At 39.5% G+C, this 18,036-nt stretch overlaps 1 protein-coding gene across 4 annotated transcripts in view; it reads left to right on the top strand.

Moving 5' to 3' along the window:
* Nucleotides 1-3,297: 3,297 nt before the first annotated feature.
* The window catches only part of CTSK (cathepsin K), a 29,283-nt gene continuing 14,544 nt past the window's right edge, over nucleotides 3,298-18,036 (top strand). For 2 of the 4 annotated variants that reach the window (XM_032397148.1, XM_032397147.1), the window contains exons 1-7: nucleotides 3,298-3,381; nucleotides 4,886-5,009; nucleotides 5,478-5,600; nucleotides 5,686-5,841; nucleotides 6,933-7,151; nucleotides 11,302-11,467; nucleotides 11,708-11,813. In XM_032397148.1, coding sequence (XP_032253039.1) covers nucleotides 4,887-5,009; nucleotides 5,478-5,600; nucleotides 5,686-5,841; nucleotides 6,933-7,151; nucleotides 11,302-11,467; nucleotides 11,708-11,813 — 893 coding nt within the window. In that variant the 5' untranslated portion in view covers nucleotides 3,298-3,381; nucleotide 4,886. Of the gene's footprint in view, nucleotides 3,382-4,885; nucleotides 5,010-5,477; nucleotides 5,601-5,685; nucleotides 5,842-6,932; nucleotides 7,152-11,301; nucleotides 11,468-11,707; nucleotides 11,814-13,676; nucleotides 14,380-18,036 lie in introns of those variants that run through there. The other 2 variants (XM_032397150.1, XM_032397149.1) reach the window with 2 other exon arrangements.

Here is an 18,036-nt window from a genome sequence, read left to right on the forward strand (position 1 = left end):
GGGGTGAGGATAAGGGGTGGGGGAGAAAAATCACTGTTTGTTTTTAAAAAGCAAATCTTTTCTGTAAAGAGAATAAAAGTCCCTCTCCCTTCCCTTCCCTCACCCCTAATGTGTACCCCCTTCCCCTTTGGGCCTTTCCTTGCCCTTCTGCCTCTGAGATAACATGTATAGAAGAAATGGAGCGAATCCTGAAGGCTTTGGGGATCCTTTGAAAACTGAGGCTGGGTGAAGTTAAGAATGCCTTTCCTTATGTCTCCTGACCAGAGATTTGTGCAGAAATGATTGTGCTAGGGTCAAGAGGCAGGTTAGAGAACCTGACATCCACTATTTGCCTTGGATACTGTGGCTTGTTTTTGGAAAGAAATTCTGAATAAGGTGGGGGAAAGGAGAAATGTCTTCATATTTGAGGACCATGAAACATGGTAGGTATATATAGGGCTTCAGGAAGTGAGTGTAGGCTCTTTCTGCTGCCTGGTGAGTGAGGAAGTGAGAGAGGAAGAGGGAGAAAGAGAGAGTGTGTGTGTGTGCGCCCATATATGTGCACACGTGTGTTTCTGTGTTTGTTTTTTTTCTCCCTATTAGGGAGTTATGCAAAATTTGTCCCAGATTTTATCTTTGTTTTTCTGTGTATTCTTAAAAGAGTCCTAAGGAGTTAAATCTTCTAGGTATTTTCCACTTAGTATTGCAGCCAAAGAGTATTTAAATAAATGTCTTTGCTGCACTTACATCAATGCCCAGCCAGTATGCAACTGTAAGCAAATATATAAAGTCTTCTGTTGATATGGTTGGTCTCTCATCGAACATATTTAGTGGTAAAGCTGGGTCATTCCTGCTTTTGGTGCTCTCACCTTATATGGAAGATCTGCAAACATTACAGGTGTTTAGGGTGGGAAGATAAACCCCTTTCAAAAACCCCATACTTGGCCATACTTGCTGCATTTTTCTGTCAGAATCACATATGATGTGTGTTCTGTAGAGGTTATTTCTGCATGGAAACTCAACTTCTTGGATTAGCAGTCCCAGTGAAATCTTCACTGCTGGAGTTCAAACCAAATACCAAGCCTTCTTGCAAAGTAGCCTCTTTCATACCATTCTCAATTCAGTCTGGCTAGAAACTGAGACTGAGGTCTTTTCTGGACCTATAGTTCTTCCTTTTACTCCCTCCAATCTTAAGATTGGATTTTGCTTTCTGATGCAAGAATATAAATCCATGTGATAGATGGGGCCTGGACTCCCATTCTGACAGGGTCACTGAGTTAACTATAGCCATATAAAATGCAGATACCAGTTACTACTCTCACTCTTTACCTTCCTCAGGTAACAGTCATGTGTATCAGCCTTTTTTTTTTTTTTTTTTTTTTGATTGGCTCAGGCCAGTATCTTAAGTGCAAGACTGAATTAAATAAGGAGAAGACATATTAAACATAGCCATAGGAGACTGAGGAGCACAGATGGCCTTAGAGAGGCTGAGAGAGCATCTTTACTGGGTTTCTCTCCCTTTTGTCTCCAGTCTGGTGCCAGGTAGTGGAGTTGAAAAGGAGACAGTTTATTTTTTTATTCTATATGCACACATACCATATACATATATATTTATATCACAATTTAAGAAACCAAAAAGTTGAGTTTCCAATGGAATCCTTGTTTTTTAATAATTGACTGTTTTTAAATGTGATCAGGACTATAATATTGTACAGTTATTATAGGGCTTTTGGGGAAGGAGAGGGGAGGGCGAAGATGCTCTGGGGGTTTTGTTTCTGCTTTTCCTTCAGGGTTTTATTTTTGATTGTTTTGTTTTTTTTCTTGTTGGCCATTTCTGTACTGCTGGCATCTGTGCTGAGCTTTACAGTGGCAAAAATAATGACATGTAGCAAAGATTTTAAAATATTTTCCTTTTGTAAACTTTCTTGTGTTGTGTGATCTTGATTGCGGCTTTATTATTCCTTTCCAGCTCATAAACAACAAATACCCACAATTAGTTGAATCCATAGCTTGAACTCCAAATATGCAGACATAAAGCACAGTGTGTCTATAATTTCAGGATTCAGAAATCATAGGGCTCTGAACACTCAGCACTCCTTGATTGTCCTCCTGATCCTGACTCATTCTGAGTAAAATCAGCAGGGACATCTGACCATGAGATGGGAGTTGGGGATGGGACTTGAGACCAGTATGGCACATCGGACCCCTTCCCCCTAGTATGTCTTGCTCTCCTGGATTAAAAGGAATTAGAGATGGGGAAATTTAAACTATTCAGGTCTGGACTTGGTTTCCCTCTAGGACCATATGGTTCATTAGCAAATCTTAAAACTTACAGGCATAAACCTGTGTTCTTGAGGGTCTATGTATGCAATCCAGCTAGAACTGAACCTGTCCTATGTATTATCTTTTCTGTTCCAAGGACCATCTTTTCCTCTTCCCCCATCTCTATTTATGGAAGAAAATGGGAGTTTGGGGATGTGGTTTAGGGACTGAACTAGACTCTTATGATCTGTCACATGCCTGGATGTTGGAATCATTTGGAGAAGCTCACATGACAGGTCTTGGATCAGGGATTTTAATAATTGAAACAGATAATGTTCATCAGGCATCCCACCATCTGAGAATTTTAGCAACAAAGAAATCACATGTGAGTTTGTCAGTGCTTATGGCATTGATTCAAGTAAAGTCATTAATAACTCGGAGTACTGTTTCTTTTTTTTTTTTTTTTTTGTTAGAACCAGTTTCATCTGGACTTTCTGGGCCTATCCTTCCTCAGCAAAACCTTATTAGGCTGGGAGAGCTACTGACAACTTTTAGCCAACAAGCTTATAAACTACAAGTGATTTTGGAGCCTTTGGCTTCCTACATACTCTTTTCTAGTCTTTTGTATTTATTCCCTCATCCTTGCTGTGAGGGTCAGACACAAATTTGAAAACTAAGGTTTCAAAGTTGGAGAGGTGGGTGATAACAGGAAAAGGACAGGAGAAGATGTAATCCCCAATATAATAAATACTATATAATAAAGAAGGATGGGGGAGACCAGGACTGTGTCCTATTAACCATCAAAGTGAAGGTAAGCCCCAACTTGTGTAATGTGTATTGAAGTCTTTTGTCTGCCCTCAAAGACAGTCATGTGAAACTAAATACCTAGCAACTCTCCACCCTGGCACACACACTCCACACTCACACAGATACACTGCAAATCCGCTGCCTCCTTCCCTCCCCAACCCTGCTTCTCTCAGCATTTCTTTCCCCGCCTCCCTCCCCTATTCACATTTTCCAGCCCACAGCTGAAACTGACTTCCGCAATCCTGATGGAATAAATCCAGCACCCCTAGTCATCCGCCCACATATCCACACTCCCCAGCGAACGGAGCCCAGAGCACAGATCCCTATCAGAAGGTAACATTTTCTACTTGCTAGATCTTTTAGCTTCTCATTCCTTCCTTTCTCCATCTTAGGGGTATTAGGGATGTAGTGACTTGGGGATAAGGTTGAGATTTGTAGGCTGCGTAGGTGAAAACAGCAATATGCCCATCTTAGGTCATTTCCTGGCCAAATAAAATTTGCCTGGAAATCTTTAGGATTCCTGCTACGATTTATATGTATGTATACATAGTTGTTAGTGAAAGCTAAGGATATAGGGAATCCTTTGCCTATCCCTTAAAGAGTGGCCTCTCCTTGTAGGGTTTTCTGTTTTGGCCAAAGGTACCAAAAGGGTTAACTTACTAGCAGGGAGGAGGACTGGTGCCCAGAGGTGCTTTTATACTCTGTCTCAAAGCCCTTAACACTCCAGATATTAAAATGTCTTGTTGAATGTTTTGCCAGTCTGTAAAGATTACACAAAAATGGGACTGTAAAATCAAAAATGATGCAAGCTGTATAAACTTGCTTCGACTGTAAATTGTTCTTAAAATGAGGAACACGGAATTAAGCAAGCCGCTGTAAGAAATGAGTGAAGCTAGAGTAAACTGAAAGCTGTGAATTTAATGATCATAGAACACTGCTTTTTTGTCTTACATTCTTCTAACAAACTTTGGTTCTGAAGCTTTTTGGCCTCTGAGGCAATCACAGAGGTTTTTTGTTGTCAGGGAAAGAAAAAAACTTTACTGCCCACAGCATCTGGTTGAGATTAGGGGCAGTTTCCTGCCTGAGGAGAGAGCAGGAAGAGAAAGGAGGAAGAAATGCATAAGACTAAGGAGACAGTAAACATCTAGAGAATAGGAAATACTGTCAGCTGTTCCGGGTCCTCTCCTGGCAAGATCTGGGAAAGTATCAGAATTTGGGGCAAGGGAGTAAATAATGCCTTGAAGAAATGATCAGGAAGCAAAACTTAGCTGGAAATCTCTCCTTTGTGTATTCTCCAACCCCCTTCCAACCTCCAACCTTGTCCATCTCCTTCAAGTCTGCAGGGGACATTGGAGGAAACAAGTGCTGAGTCCATTCTGACTGTCCTTTTTCTATCCCATTTCTGGTTTTCTGTGTGTGTGTGTGTGTGTGTGTGTAAGTGTAATCTCCCTAGGTCAAAATACTTGGAACCAGATGTATCAGCACCCAGTCCAAACCCAGACCCTTCCTATCATTGTTTATCATATGCAAATCACCCTCGATTCTTTGTATTCTTTCCTTATAAATCCTTGTTTTCCTTTGCATCATGGTCCCAAGGAAGGCGTTCTTATCTTTGGGTTCATGATTTCCTCAGAATTATTGTGTGTGCATGCATTTTTCGGGTGAATGGGACTATAATGGGTTACAATATTTTATTAGCTTCTCAAAGGAGTCCATGACTCCCAAAGGTTAAGAACCACCTGTCTGGGAATATAGCTCCAGCTGTTTCTTCATCCCCAGCCAGGCTATGAACCCCTTGGCAAACAGAAGAATCTCCCCTAATTATCCCCTTCCCCAGGATGTGGGGGCTCGAGGTTCTTCTGCTGCTGCCCATGGCAAGCTTTGCTCTATATCCTGAGGAGATACTGGACACCCAATGGGAGCTATGGAAGAAGACCTACGGGAAGCAGTATAACAGCAAGGTGCCTGGGGACCTGGAGGGGAGCACGGTTGGGGAGCTGGAACTGGAGACCTCAAGTCTTAATTTCCAGACTCCCTTCTTCAATCTGAATACCTTACCACTCCAACCAAGGAAACCTGCCCCTGTTCTCTAACTTAACATACAGTTTCATTCCTACTCCTTGACTCACCCTCCCTCAAGTTCTGACCTTTGTCACATTTCTCTTTGGGGAAGTCTTCTCAGATTAATGCTATTCATCCATAAGCAATTTTCTGTACATCTCTCCAGAGCTTTGCATTCTATTTTTTGTATTTGTTTGCATATTTCTTTTTATATGCTCTTAATAATTCCATGGTGAGTTCCCCAACTACACTGTAAACTCTGTATGATTGTAAGTTTCATCTTCTCTCCTAAAAACCGCCACAGTATTACTTATGTAACTTTATACACAGGACACAGTCTGTGCCTGTACTGACTACGCTCTGTTTAGGTGGATGAAATCTCTCGGCGTTTAATTTGGGAAAAAAACTTGAAGCATATTTCCATCCATAATCTTGAGGCCTCTCTTGGTGTCCATACATATGAACTGGCCATGAACCACTTGGGGGACATGGTGAGTTGAACCTCAGCTCCTGGCCTACTTGCCCTGTTTGCCTTAGTTCCCTCCTAATGCCTTGCCTTTTTGTTCTTTGTCCCAGACCAGTGAAGAGGTGGTTCAGAAGATGACTGGACTCAAAGTACCCCCCTCTCATTCCCACAGTAATGATACCCTCTATATCCCAGACTGGGAAAGCAGAGCTCCAGACTCCATTGACTATCGAAAGAAAGGATATGTTACTCCTGTCAAGAACCAGGTACCCTCCTTTCTCCTGGCATGACCTCTTTCTGCTTCTTTGTTCTTAAGGTAGGAGGGAACTAGGAAGAGAGGGCAAGGAATTAAGTGATCTCTCCCAGTGCTAAGAGAATATAGCCTATTCTGTTATTTAAGTCATCGCCTATTTTTGTACATTTATGTTGTTTGTTTTTTTCTTTTTTTACAAGTAGTATTGCTGTAAGCACCCTTGTGCATATGTTTTCATGTACATGTGCAAATATTTATGCAAAATAAACCCTAAAATTGGAACTGCTAGGTCACAGGGAACCATTTCCAAAAAATTTTTTTTTACGATCTTAACACTCTCACCAGCAGGAGAATGCCACTTTCCCCTCAATCTTAACAATGCTGATTATATCAACCAGATCAACAACTGAGTTAACATTCATTCAACAAACATCTTTTTCAGAACCCAGCAGGTATAGTGCTAGGCAGTGGAGATTCAAGATGACTAAGACATAACCCGTGTCCTCAAGAAATCCTCAGTCCTAAAAAATAGAACAGGGAAGAAAGAAAATGTATAATCTAGCTGAACAAACACTAATAGTAATAGCACTTTTTGAGAGATTGTTTTGTGTCAGAAACTTCTAAATCCTTTACATGAATTAACTTTTTAGCCAACCAAGCCACCCAGGTGCCCTGTAGCCATCATTCTTATTATTCAAACTTGCTATCTCTGCTTCAAAAGCTCCTATTGCAAAAGCCCTATGCAACCCTATTATCTATCAACCCCATGTTGATTAATTATCCACATTTTACAGATCCATAATTGAGTAATTATCCACATTTTACAGATAAGGCACAGAGAGGTTTGGTAACCTCCCAAGGTCACAGATCTTGTGGGTTGCAAAGCCAGTGCTCCACTCCACTACAGCCAATGGTAACAATGGTAACAACAGTTATCAATGCAAACAAAAACAATAGAAAAATGTAACAAATATTAAACAAAGGGAAATAGGAAGACTTCATAGAAAAGGGGACATGTGTGCTGGAATTTCATCAGGCAGTTTAGAGGGAAGAAACAAAAAGGTGAACAGCAGTGATTGATAGTTGCTCTGTTATGCCTCTCAGGGTCAGTGTGGTTCCTGTTGGGCTTTTAGCTCTGTGGGTGCCCTGGAGGGCCAACTCAAGAAGAAAACTGGCAAACTCTTAAATCTGAGTCCGCAGAACCTGGTGGACTGTGTTTCTGAGAATGATGGCTGCGGAGGGGGCTACATGACCAATGCCTTCCAGTATGTGCAGAAGAACCGGGGCATTGACTCTGAAGATGCCTACCCATATGTGGGACAGGTGAGACCGCACCACACAGTTACACAGCTCAGTAAAGGCTCCCCATTCCCCCAACATGATATTTTGTACTGGAAACAATTCCAGAAATACTGTTTTCTGTTCCCCTATCCTGCCTTCTTGATAGGATAATTTCCCAGAGAAGGCCAAGAAGATTGCCACAGCCCAGATTTGGGGGGCTTAGGCCACCATAACTCTGTCTCTTTGCCCTGGAGAAAACAGAGCACAGGTGACCCCACAGACATCTGAGTATGCCTCCGCAACCTCCTGCTCAGCTCCTCCACTCCTGTCACAGATCCCAAACCTGCCACACTAATTTACTGAATCATGTGCCTTTATTTTACATAATCTCAGCATGGGTTTTGGGAATGTTTATGTAAATTATGTAAGTTAACATGCTGACATGTACAAAATGAGAGAAAACATAAGTTGCTTCATACTTGTTTTTAACTTTAGAGATTAATTCACTTCCTCCGTTTAGTAATAGGAAGGAGACCTTTCTTATCTAAAACGAAGATCTAAGGGCTTTTATATACATGGGGTTGATAGATAATAGGGTTGCATAGGGCTTTTGCAATAGGAGCTTTTGAAACAGATAGCAAGTTTGAATAATAAGAATGATGGCTACAGGGCACCTGGGTGGCTTGGTTGGCTAAGCATCTGACTTCTGCTCAGGTCATGATCTTGGGGTCCTGGGGTCAAGCCCTGCGTCAGGCTCTGCGCTCATGGGGGAGTCTGCTTGTCCCTCTGCACCCCCCCCACTTGTTCTCTTTCTCTCTCACTCACTCTCCCTCTCTCAAGTAAATAGATAAAATCTTAAAAAAAGATTGATGGCTACTATGTACTAAGCCATGTGCTTAGTTCATTTTCCCATTTAATCTTCATAACAGACATGTAAGGTAAACTTATCCTCACTTTATAGGTGAGGAAATTGACACTGAAGGAGATAAAATAGCATGCTCAGATTTATACCACTAGTCATGTAGCAGCGCCAAGATTTATCTACTGTATCAGTTCATGTGCTGCAAACATTTCCAACATGTTTTCTATGTAAATGTGCAAGATTTTCTTTAGTAGAATATAATACCTTGGAACAGAATTGTCTGAGTCTTAGGGTACATGCATCTTCAACTTTATTAGATAATGACAAATTGTTTACCAAATTGTTTGGAAACATTTATGTTCCCACGTGAATTGTATAAGAATTCCCATTGATTCCCATCTTCATTAGTATGTTTAATGTTTTTCTGGCCATCTGCATTTCTTCTTCAGTGAATTGACTGTTTATATCTTTTGTACATTTTTAATTAGGTTGTTTTTCTCTTTCTTACTGATTTTTAGGAGTTTTAAAAAGATATCTGATACGAATACTGTGTGTGTTTTAGGTGAACATTTGTCCTTTTTTTTGAACATTTGTCTTTTTATATCTTTCAAATCAGTAAAGTTCTTAATTTCAGACTAGTAAAATTATTTTCCTTTGTAATTTGTGTCTTTAAAAAATCCAGTAGCAATGAGTTTTATTCATTCATGTTTAATTATCTCAAATTATGTCTGTTGCAATAAATGCTCATTAATGTAAATGACTGAACAAATCCATTTCACTGGATACTCAACAACCTATATAGTAAAGTCACTTCAGCATATTTTCATGGACATTGGCCACACCAAAACAGACATTAATTTGTAAATTTCATCCCATTATTATTCCATGTTGTGGTTTTTTAGCTATCAGGTATACAAGGCAGAGAAATTAGAGTTTGTACCTAAAAAAGAAAATTCTTTAATCCGTATACAATTTTCAGAACTCCTGGGTCCTAAGTCCATATTTGAATTCTGGAGCTGCTACTTACAATAAGGTGCTAACTTTAGGGCACCATACTAAAGCTGCCCTAACAGATTAGCTTTTAAATTCTGACTACATCAGGCCAGTCAGTAAGATAACCTGAATGTGGCAAAATATTCTTTTTTATTTTTTAATTTTATTTTTTTAAAGATTTATTTGTTTATTTGAGAGAGAGAGAGAGTGCACACACACGAGCACAGAGGGAGAGGGAGAAGCAGATTCCCCACTGAGCAGAGAGTCTGATGTGGGGCTCCATCCCAGGACCTTGAGATCATGACCTGAGGGGAAGACAGACACTTAACCAACTGAGCCACCCAGGCACCCCAAAATATTCTTTTTTAAATTGTTATTCTTTTGACGACGTTTTGTTGTCACTTGATATAAAAAATGTAAATCCTGGGGTACCCGGGTGGCACAGTCGGTTGAGTGTCAGACTCTTGGTTTTGGGTCAGGTCATGATCTCAGGATTGTGAGATTGAGCCCTGCAAGGGGCTCCATGCTTAGTGTGGAGTCTGCTTGAGACTTTGTCTCCCTCTCCTTCTGCCCGTCCCACTCATGCTCTCTCACTCTCTCTCAAATAAATAAATCGTAAAAAAATTAAATCCCAACAGTATATACAAAAAAAACCCCACTCCAAACCAGGTCTACGTTTACAATTTTTTCCATATTGATTAATCCAGGCAGCCAATTTAAAGGATTGTGTAACTATGTTAAAGAAAAAGAAATTAAATACCAGAACTAATAGTTGATTACTCATCCATTGACAGTTTATATCGATTACATGGTACTATATTAATCAGTTTGTTGAGAGACACTTTAATAGCTCAGAGAGTTTGAATAAATGAAATTTACATAATATCTGAAACCTTAATTTGGAGTAGAAAGAGCATCTGACTTCTAATTTCTGTTCTCCTGCCCCCTCAAATGATCTCTTCAACATTTGAGAGCAATGTGGAATGATTTTGGTCTCATAATCAATTAAAATGAAGAATGAGCCATATAAGACACATATTCCATTTTTATTTTATTTATTTATTATTTTTTAAGATTTTTATTTTTAGGTAATCTCCACACCCAACGTGGGGCTCGAACTCACAACCCCAAGATCAAGAGTCACATGTTCTACCGATTGAGCCAGGCAGGCACACCCATATTCTATTTTTTTTAGTATTATGAATCTTGAGCTTGTATCTACTTTACAGTTTTTAAAAGAAGTTATTATCTAAAACTAAAAGAATTTCTCATATTAACACATGAATGAATGGAGGGAAGTAAAGAAAAATAGAACTTGAAAAGAGATCTGATAGAGCAGCAGTCAGGTAATATAGTAATTTAAGTTCATTCCAGCCATAATGCAGCTTATTCTGACTTCAAAGTATCATTACATGACATTCTTCCAAATCCATTCCCGAGATATTTTTATTTACTTATAGATTTGCACAATTTTTGGCACTAGGAGGCATCAAGATTTGGATTATATGGCAGAAAACAAAGGAATCCTGAGAAATTAAGACAGGAGACTACTGTAATCTTAGAATATCATGTCAAATGCTGCCATTATTGTTAATAGTTAGATAACGTGTTCTTATAGATTCAACTTTAGGGTTTTGAAGGGGTAGTCTGAAGGAAAATGAATTGCCAAAAAGAATACACACCACCTTGACATGGTTTGCCATAAGACTTCGTAACTGTGGCTTGCCAATGAAACATATTATTAACTGGACCTCCAGAACATAATGTTGGAAATCCACAGACTAAATTGCTAAGTTCCTTTTTAATTTGCTTTAATGTCATGTTACGTGCTTTCAAGAGCACAAGCCAAAACTCTTTGCCTCATACTAGTTCCCCTGGTATATATATATGGGGCCCAGGTCTTCCCTCTAGCTGGGCCTTGGCTTTGGCCTCCTCCCCACAGAGCAGCTGGTGACTCCCTGCCCTCTGAGGCTTACACGTACTACATGGCCAGAAGATGATCTGTGCTTTTAAAAGCACCTTGTTCCAGAAATCTGTCTCTACCCTGAGGGAATAAAAATGTTCTCTCTCTTAAGTTTGACAATGTTTCCTTTCACATTTATGATTTAAAACCACCGAGAACTGATTTTTGTGTATGTGCAAGGTATCCACTTTTTCATGTTCTTTTTTTATAGTTGTCTAAAATGGTGAGGAGAGAACAGACCCTCTCTAAAGACTCTAGGTCGGCTGCCCCTGTCAGTTCGCTGACATCACTCAGAGCATTGGTGGAGTTTCTCACCCACCAGTTCCTGGCCTGCTGCTTTGTTCTAGTCCTGTTTTAACCTCCTTTTTTTCCAGGATGAAAGTTGTATGTACAACCCAACAGGCAAGGCAGCTAAGTGCAAAGGGTACAGAGAGATCCCTGTGGGGAATGAGAAGGCCCTGAAGAGGGCAGTGGCCCGAGTGGGACCCATCTCCGTGGCCATCGATGCAAGCCTGACCTCCTTCCAGTTTTACAGCAAAGGTAAGGATCTGTTCCTAGAGAGCACAATCAACCATCTCTTATATGGGCTTGGCACCTTCTCGAAGGCCACTGAGCATTTGCAGTACTTAGTTTCCGCATTTAGACTGAGTCTGACCGAGGGAAACGGAACAGCTGCTACAGTGCAGCCATCTCTCTGTCACCAATCCTCTTGACAGGGCAGGATTCTATAGGGTGGCCCTTGGACTGCAGAAAGCTTCACCTTGATAGTTTGTTTCCTAGGTGTGTACTATGATGAAAACTGTAATAGCGATAATCTGAACCATGCGGTGTTGGCAGTGGGCTATGGCATCCAGAAAGGAAACAAGCACTGGATCATTAAAAACAGGTAATGATGGGGATACTAAGTTTGTCACACAATCACCCTGTTAACACTCAACCTCAACTCCAATTTCCCAATATTTCTTTCTCTCACTTCAGGAGAAGGTTGTCTCAGACTTTTTAGTTCTCCCTTCCCAATTAGAGGCTATTAATTCTAACATTTAATGGCCAGACAGTAGTACTCAGAGTCTGTGTCGGGCGGCTCCTCCACATGCAAGGTGCTTAGTTGTACAGAAAGGAACAGAATGTTTGCCTTCAGTGATCTCAGAGCCCCCTAAGAAAGACAGACCTAACTAACCAGAACATACAATAGCACCAAGAAACCAGCAGAAGGTTTAGAATTATGTAGTTTTTTCTTTCTTTTTTTCTATAAGGTGATCAGTTTCTTAGGAAGCTTTCCATCATCAGTCTGTTTGAAAGCAGTAAGGAACCAATGTAAAGGTTTATTATCCTCTTGTACAACTTTTTGCCTGTCCAGATATACTTAGGATAACATATATAAAAACTGGCCGAAGATTTTGAAGTCTGTGAAGAGAAACGCTTTTTGGAAAGTAGATATGACAACAACAACAAAAATTAGTGTTTCCTTCCCTATTGTTGGGAATAAATAAAACTACACAGTACTTCGGTTCCCCATTTCTCTTTAGCCCCTTGTGACTTTGGGGGGCAGACTTAATGAGAATTATACTTTTCCTTTCCTCATTGGCCAATACCAGCCTGGCAACAACACTAACTAAACTTTCTGTCCTTGGTGCCTCCAGGGAATGGGAGTCCTAAACACTGGGGAGTTCACAGGCCAAAACAGTGCTATAAGCAAGTGGGGCTGCTGCCTAGAGGACTGGCAGGGTAGACTGTGTAGATCACCGTCTCAACTAAGGCTGAACCCAAGCACCTTTCTAAGAAGGTGCTCCTTCTCTCACAGCTTCTGTCCTGTCTTCCCCCTTTCTTGACTCCCAGCCCTAAATACTTACTCTGTCCTTTCCTGGTCAGGTGCCAAGGGTGGAGCCTGCATCCAAGATTGCTGGGAGGAATAAGGGACACACTTAAGCAGGATCAGGATCACTGGAGACTCCTAGAGAAGGGAATAGGAGTAGGGTGCAGGTCTTAAGTAAAATGTATTGGGTAACTGGAGAATTTGCTGGTTGGGGGAAAGGCTGAAAACAATTTAGGAAGATATATAGACCAGTCTCCTCTCCCGTGCCTCCTTGTCTTCCATTCTCTCCGCTTCTTTCCTTAGCAATCTAATTCATTCTCATAGTTTCATTCATCTCTCCTTTTGGGTTTACCCACTAAGACCAAGATCACCTGCTTCAGCCTCTGTTACTTCTTTCTTATGCTCTAGATTCATGTTTTCAAGATTACACTTCCTTAAACAGGAATCGGACCATATTACACTCCCAACTTGAAACGTTCAGTGTCTCCTCCACTAGGATGGGCCACAGAGTCGAACTCTTCAGGCTGGCAGTAAAGATAATTCAACCTGATCTCAATCTACCTTTCCAGACGTATCTCCTACCATGTGCCTGTGAGGCACCCTATTTTTCAGCCACATGATCTTAACACATGTCCCATGCTTTCCTGCCTCTAGTATTCATTTAATATTCCTCTGCTGGCATCCCATTTCTTTGGGCTTACTTCAAATGCTACCTCTTGAATTAAGCCTTTTTTGATCCGTTGATCACAAGCAATCTCTCCTACCTTTGAAGCCCATAGAGCATTATACCTCCTCTTCATTCCTTTAAACTCTTCAAAGGTAAAAACTGTTTTATTCATTTTTTTATACCATCAGTACCTAGCACAATGGTCAGTAAGTGTTTTAATGAATAAACAAACTGAGGGTACTAAGTATTTTCCTTCATTGGTCCTACAGCTGGGGAGAAAACTGGGGAAACAAAGGCTATATCCTCATGGCTCGGAATAAGAACAACGCTTGTGGCATTGCCAACCTGGCCAGCTTCCCCAAGATGTGACTTCAGCCAGCCAACCTCATCCTGCTTTTCCATTCCTTCCACGATGGTGCGACATACTAATGTACTTTGGAAGGGAGTTGGTGTGCTTTTCTTGAAGCAGATGTAGCAATGTAGAGATTGTCCATTCAATTTCCCCATTTGTGCTTCAAGTGACACCCCTACCACTTTCCTTCTCTCCACCCAAGGCCTTTATTTTTCACTGTGGCCGCAGTCGGAATTTCCCTAACAGGTGTGCATTCTTAGGCTAGGAGGTGTGACACAGCCTGCGGACTGTTGTCCTGCGGACTGTTGTCCTGCGGGCTGATGCTGTGCAAAATCAGAGGCTAGGGATCTTCAGGTAGATTCTCATTCACAGTGACTAGTTAGCTTTAACCACCTAGAGGAATAAGGTGACCTGACCTCTCAGTCTCCAAGTTCACTTCTTCTATATCCTGAAGATAGAAATTTCTATGTTTTCCATCCCAGTTCATAAATGTTCATAGATCTTTGGTACAAGTTTATTTGATACAAGAAATGTGTTTTCTTTTTCCTTCTTTGCATTTTTAAAGTAAACCAAGTATTTACCTCTTGTCTCTAATTTAATAAATACCTATTTAGTAAACATTCATTTTGTGTCAGATACTTTGCTAGGTGCTGGAGACAGAAAGATGGGGAAAAAAACATATATCTGAGGCGCCTGCCTGGCTCAGTTGGAGGAGTGTGCAACTCTTGATCTTGGGGTTGTAAGTTTGAGCCCCATATTGGGTGTAGAGATTATTTAAATAAATAAAACTTTAAAACAAAACAAAAACAAAAAATATGTATTCCTTATATTTGATGTGCTCCCAGTTTGCTTGGAGAGTCTCTCACATAAACAGTTCATCCTAGTTCATTTATTTTGTTCATTTCTTCAACATTTATGAAGTGCTAACTATGTACTAAGAACTTTCTAAATTTCAGGGATTCCATGGATATAAAGAGACTTCAATATTTAATTCTATCTGTAGGGGAACCAGATTAAGTGACACATCAACCTGGGTCTTGAAAAATATCTTAAGGCCCTTTCTGAGGTTCTACAATCTAAACATTTGTTGTCATCAAAAGAGGACACTAAAACTCTTTATAATGGTTTCCAAGCAGTATTAACTCTAAAAGAAAGTGGCTGACTAAAAATAATAAATCAGCACAACCGGTTTTGCCATTTTTCACAAAATGTTTATTGAGCACCTATTATCACCACTAGAAAGAGTTCACATTTATTCAATATTTATCAGGTATCAGGCACTATTTTATTTCATTCTACACAAAAATTATTTATTACCCTGTGGTAAGCAGTGTATTTAAGGGTAGGAGGATGAAACAAATTAGTAAGACATGGCTCTGACCTCAAGAATGTTATAGACTAGTGACAGACATATAAACAACACCACCCATAATGAAATAAATACTAATTATGCAAGCTCAGGAATGAATAATCATTAATTCTTAATAGGATTTTAGATGAGGCTTCAATGAGAACAGAGCTTTGAAAGATCTGAATGGGCAGAAAAATGGGTGTGGGGATGGGGTAGGGGGAGGGAGGGAGGGAATATCAGGCAGAAAATTTTGGGTGAACAGAGGCGCCTAGAGAGCTGCAGGAATGGTGAGGGCTGGTGTGACCCAAGAGTAGGGTGCAAAGGCATCTATAGTAGAACTGAGGTGAGCAAAGTGGATTGGAGTTAAATCCTGGAAGGCCTTGAATGCCTTCTATGTCTCAAGAACTTCATACTTTATTTTATAGATACACAGGCATTTAGTAGACATCAAATATTTTTGAGCAGGAGACAGACATGATCAGATCTATATTTTAGCAACATCCCTCTGGCAGGCAGTGTTGTAAAGAACAAATAACAGATGGAGAACAAAATGGAGATGCAAGAAATTGGAGAAAAGTCAACATTTAGGAGACACAGCACATATTCTATTTCTTCTCAAAGAAAGAATACTGCACAGAAGAATGACTCCTGAACTTTTTTGAAGGTTAAGTATGAGTTTGGCAGATGGGAAGGTGGGAAAAGGCCTTCCACGCCCAAAGGATAGCATATTCAAATGTATAGGCATGAAAGAGAACTTTCAGCAATCTGCAAGTAGTTTTTGTTGAGCTTTGGAAGTGCTAAAGATGAGCTTGAGAGATGTCTGACTCCCCACTGGGCAAATCCAAACTGTTCTGTCATTTTGATCTGGGATTTTTTCCTTCTGCTTAAAGAACATTCTTTAGAATTTCCTTTTGTATGGATATGTGAACAACAAATTTACTCTGTTCCTGTATGTATGTGAATTTATACCTAGATTTTCTATTCTGGTACATTAATATGTATACTTCATCAGTATCATACATTTATACTGTTTTCATATCTAATGGATTAGTCTTCCTCTTATTACGCTCCTTTTCTAGAATTCTTCCTAAATATTCTTGCTTTTTATTTTTTCCATGTACTCTTTAGAATCGGCTTGTCAATTTATCAAAAATCCTGCTAGTATTTTTATTTAGATCACGTTAAATTTATATCTTAATTAGGGAAAATTGACCTCTTTATACTACTGACTCGTACTATCTAAGAATAAGAAATACCTTTATATTTTTTCAAGTACTCTTTTGTGCCCTTAAAGATATTGCCCATTTCTTGCTAACCTTTTTGCAACCCAGCATGTTTACCTTTTATTATTATTATTTTTCGCAGGTTTTTTTTTTAATTTTTGCAGTTTAAATGGGGTCTTTTCCAACATAATTTCTAATTAGATGTATATTTGAAAGCTCTTGATTTCTTTTTTTTTTTTTTAAGATTTTATTTATTTGAGAGAGAGAGAATGAGAAAGAGAGAGCACATGAGGGGGGGAGGGTCAGAGGACAAAGCAGACTCCCTGGCAAGCAGGGAGCCCGATGTGGGACTCGATCCCGGGACTCCAGGATTATGACCTGAGCCGAAGGCAGCCCCTCAACCAACTGAGCCACCCAGGCGCCCAAAGCTGTTGATTTCTGTTATGTTAGTTTTTATACTCAGATACCTTACCTTGAATTCTCTTTTTGTTTATACATTTTTCAGTTGATTCTCTTGGATTTTTTTGAATACACAAGTGTATCACCCACAGAGGTAAATTTTACCCTCTTCTTCCTGATTTTTATCTCTAATTTCTTCCTGTTTGCATTAGATAAAACTTCCAAAATGATGCTAGAGTTGATAGATCCTGACCTAGACATGTTATTATTTTTATAGATGCATGAAATTCCAATTAATTTAACTGAATCCCAATAAGTCAAAATTTGTATTTCCAGTGTTCTCAGTTACAAAAAAGACTGCAATTAATGATTGATATTTTAACATAAGTTTTAAAGTGATCATACATTTAAATCTGTCATATAATTTTTTATTTCTTTAATAATAACAATATTAGCTAACATTTATTGAGCTTTACTATGCAGCTTATACCATGTTAAATGCCTTACACATAGTACTCTTGTTATTGGTATTTTACAGATGTCAAATAGCTTGCCCAAGATAAGCTAGCTAGTAAATGGCTGAGCCAGGACTCATACACAGGTCTTTTGTTTTTCTGTCTCCTTTTATACATTTTATCATTATTTTTAACTTTATGTTATGGAACATTTTAAACATATACAAAAGGAGAGAGAGTAGCAGAGTGAAGCCTCATGTACCCATTATCCATCTTGAACAATTATCAACATTTTCCAATCTTATGTCATCCATTCCTCTTCCATTTTTTTTTAATTTAGTATTTTAAAGCAAACCCCAGATATCATTTCACTCATAGTCATTATACATCTCGGAGGATTTTTTTTATATAATCACCATGCTATTAGCATGCCAAACAAAATTAACAATTGTTTCTTACTGTCATTTACTATTCAGTCCATTTTTAAATTTTTCCAGTTGTTTAAAGGTGTCTTTTTACTGTTAGTTTATTCAAATCAGTATCCAAAGTTTTACACATTGCACTTGGTTGTTCTTAAGTGTACTGTATTCTTTGACAATCACATCCCTACTTGCACTCCCCCAACACACATACTTTTTTTTTCTTCCTATAATTGATTTCATGGAGAAGCCAGATCATTTGCCCAGTAGAATGTCTCATACTCTAGATTTGGCTGATAGCTTGTTCTTTCTGAATCTAAGGTCCTAGTGTGTTTAACCACTGCAATATGCCCTGTTTCTCACTATCCTTCGACGAGGAATGAAAACTTACAAGTGACAGCCCATTAAACCTTTAGTGGCACAGATATTC

The sequence above is a fragment of the Phoca vitulina genome, unplaced genomic scaffold (assembly GCF_004348235.1).
Source record: "Phoca vitulina isolate PV1807 unplaced genomic scaffold, GSC_HSeal_1.0 scaffold96, whole genome shotgun sequence".
Lineage (NCBI taxonomy): Eukaryota > Metazoa > Chordata > Mammalia > Carnivora > Phocidae > Phoca > Phoca vitulina.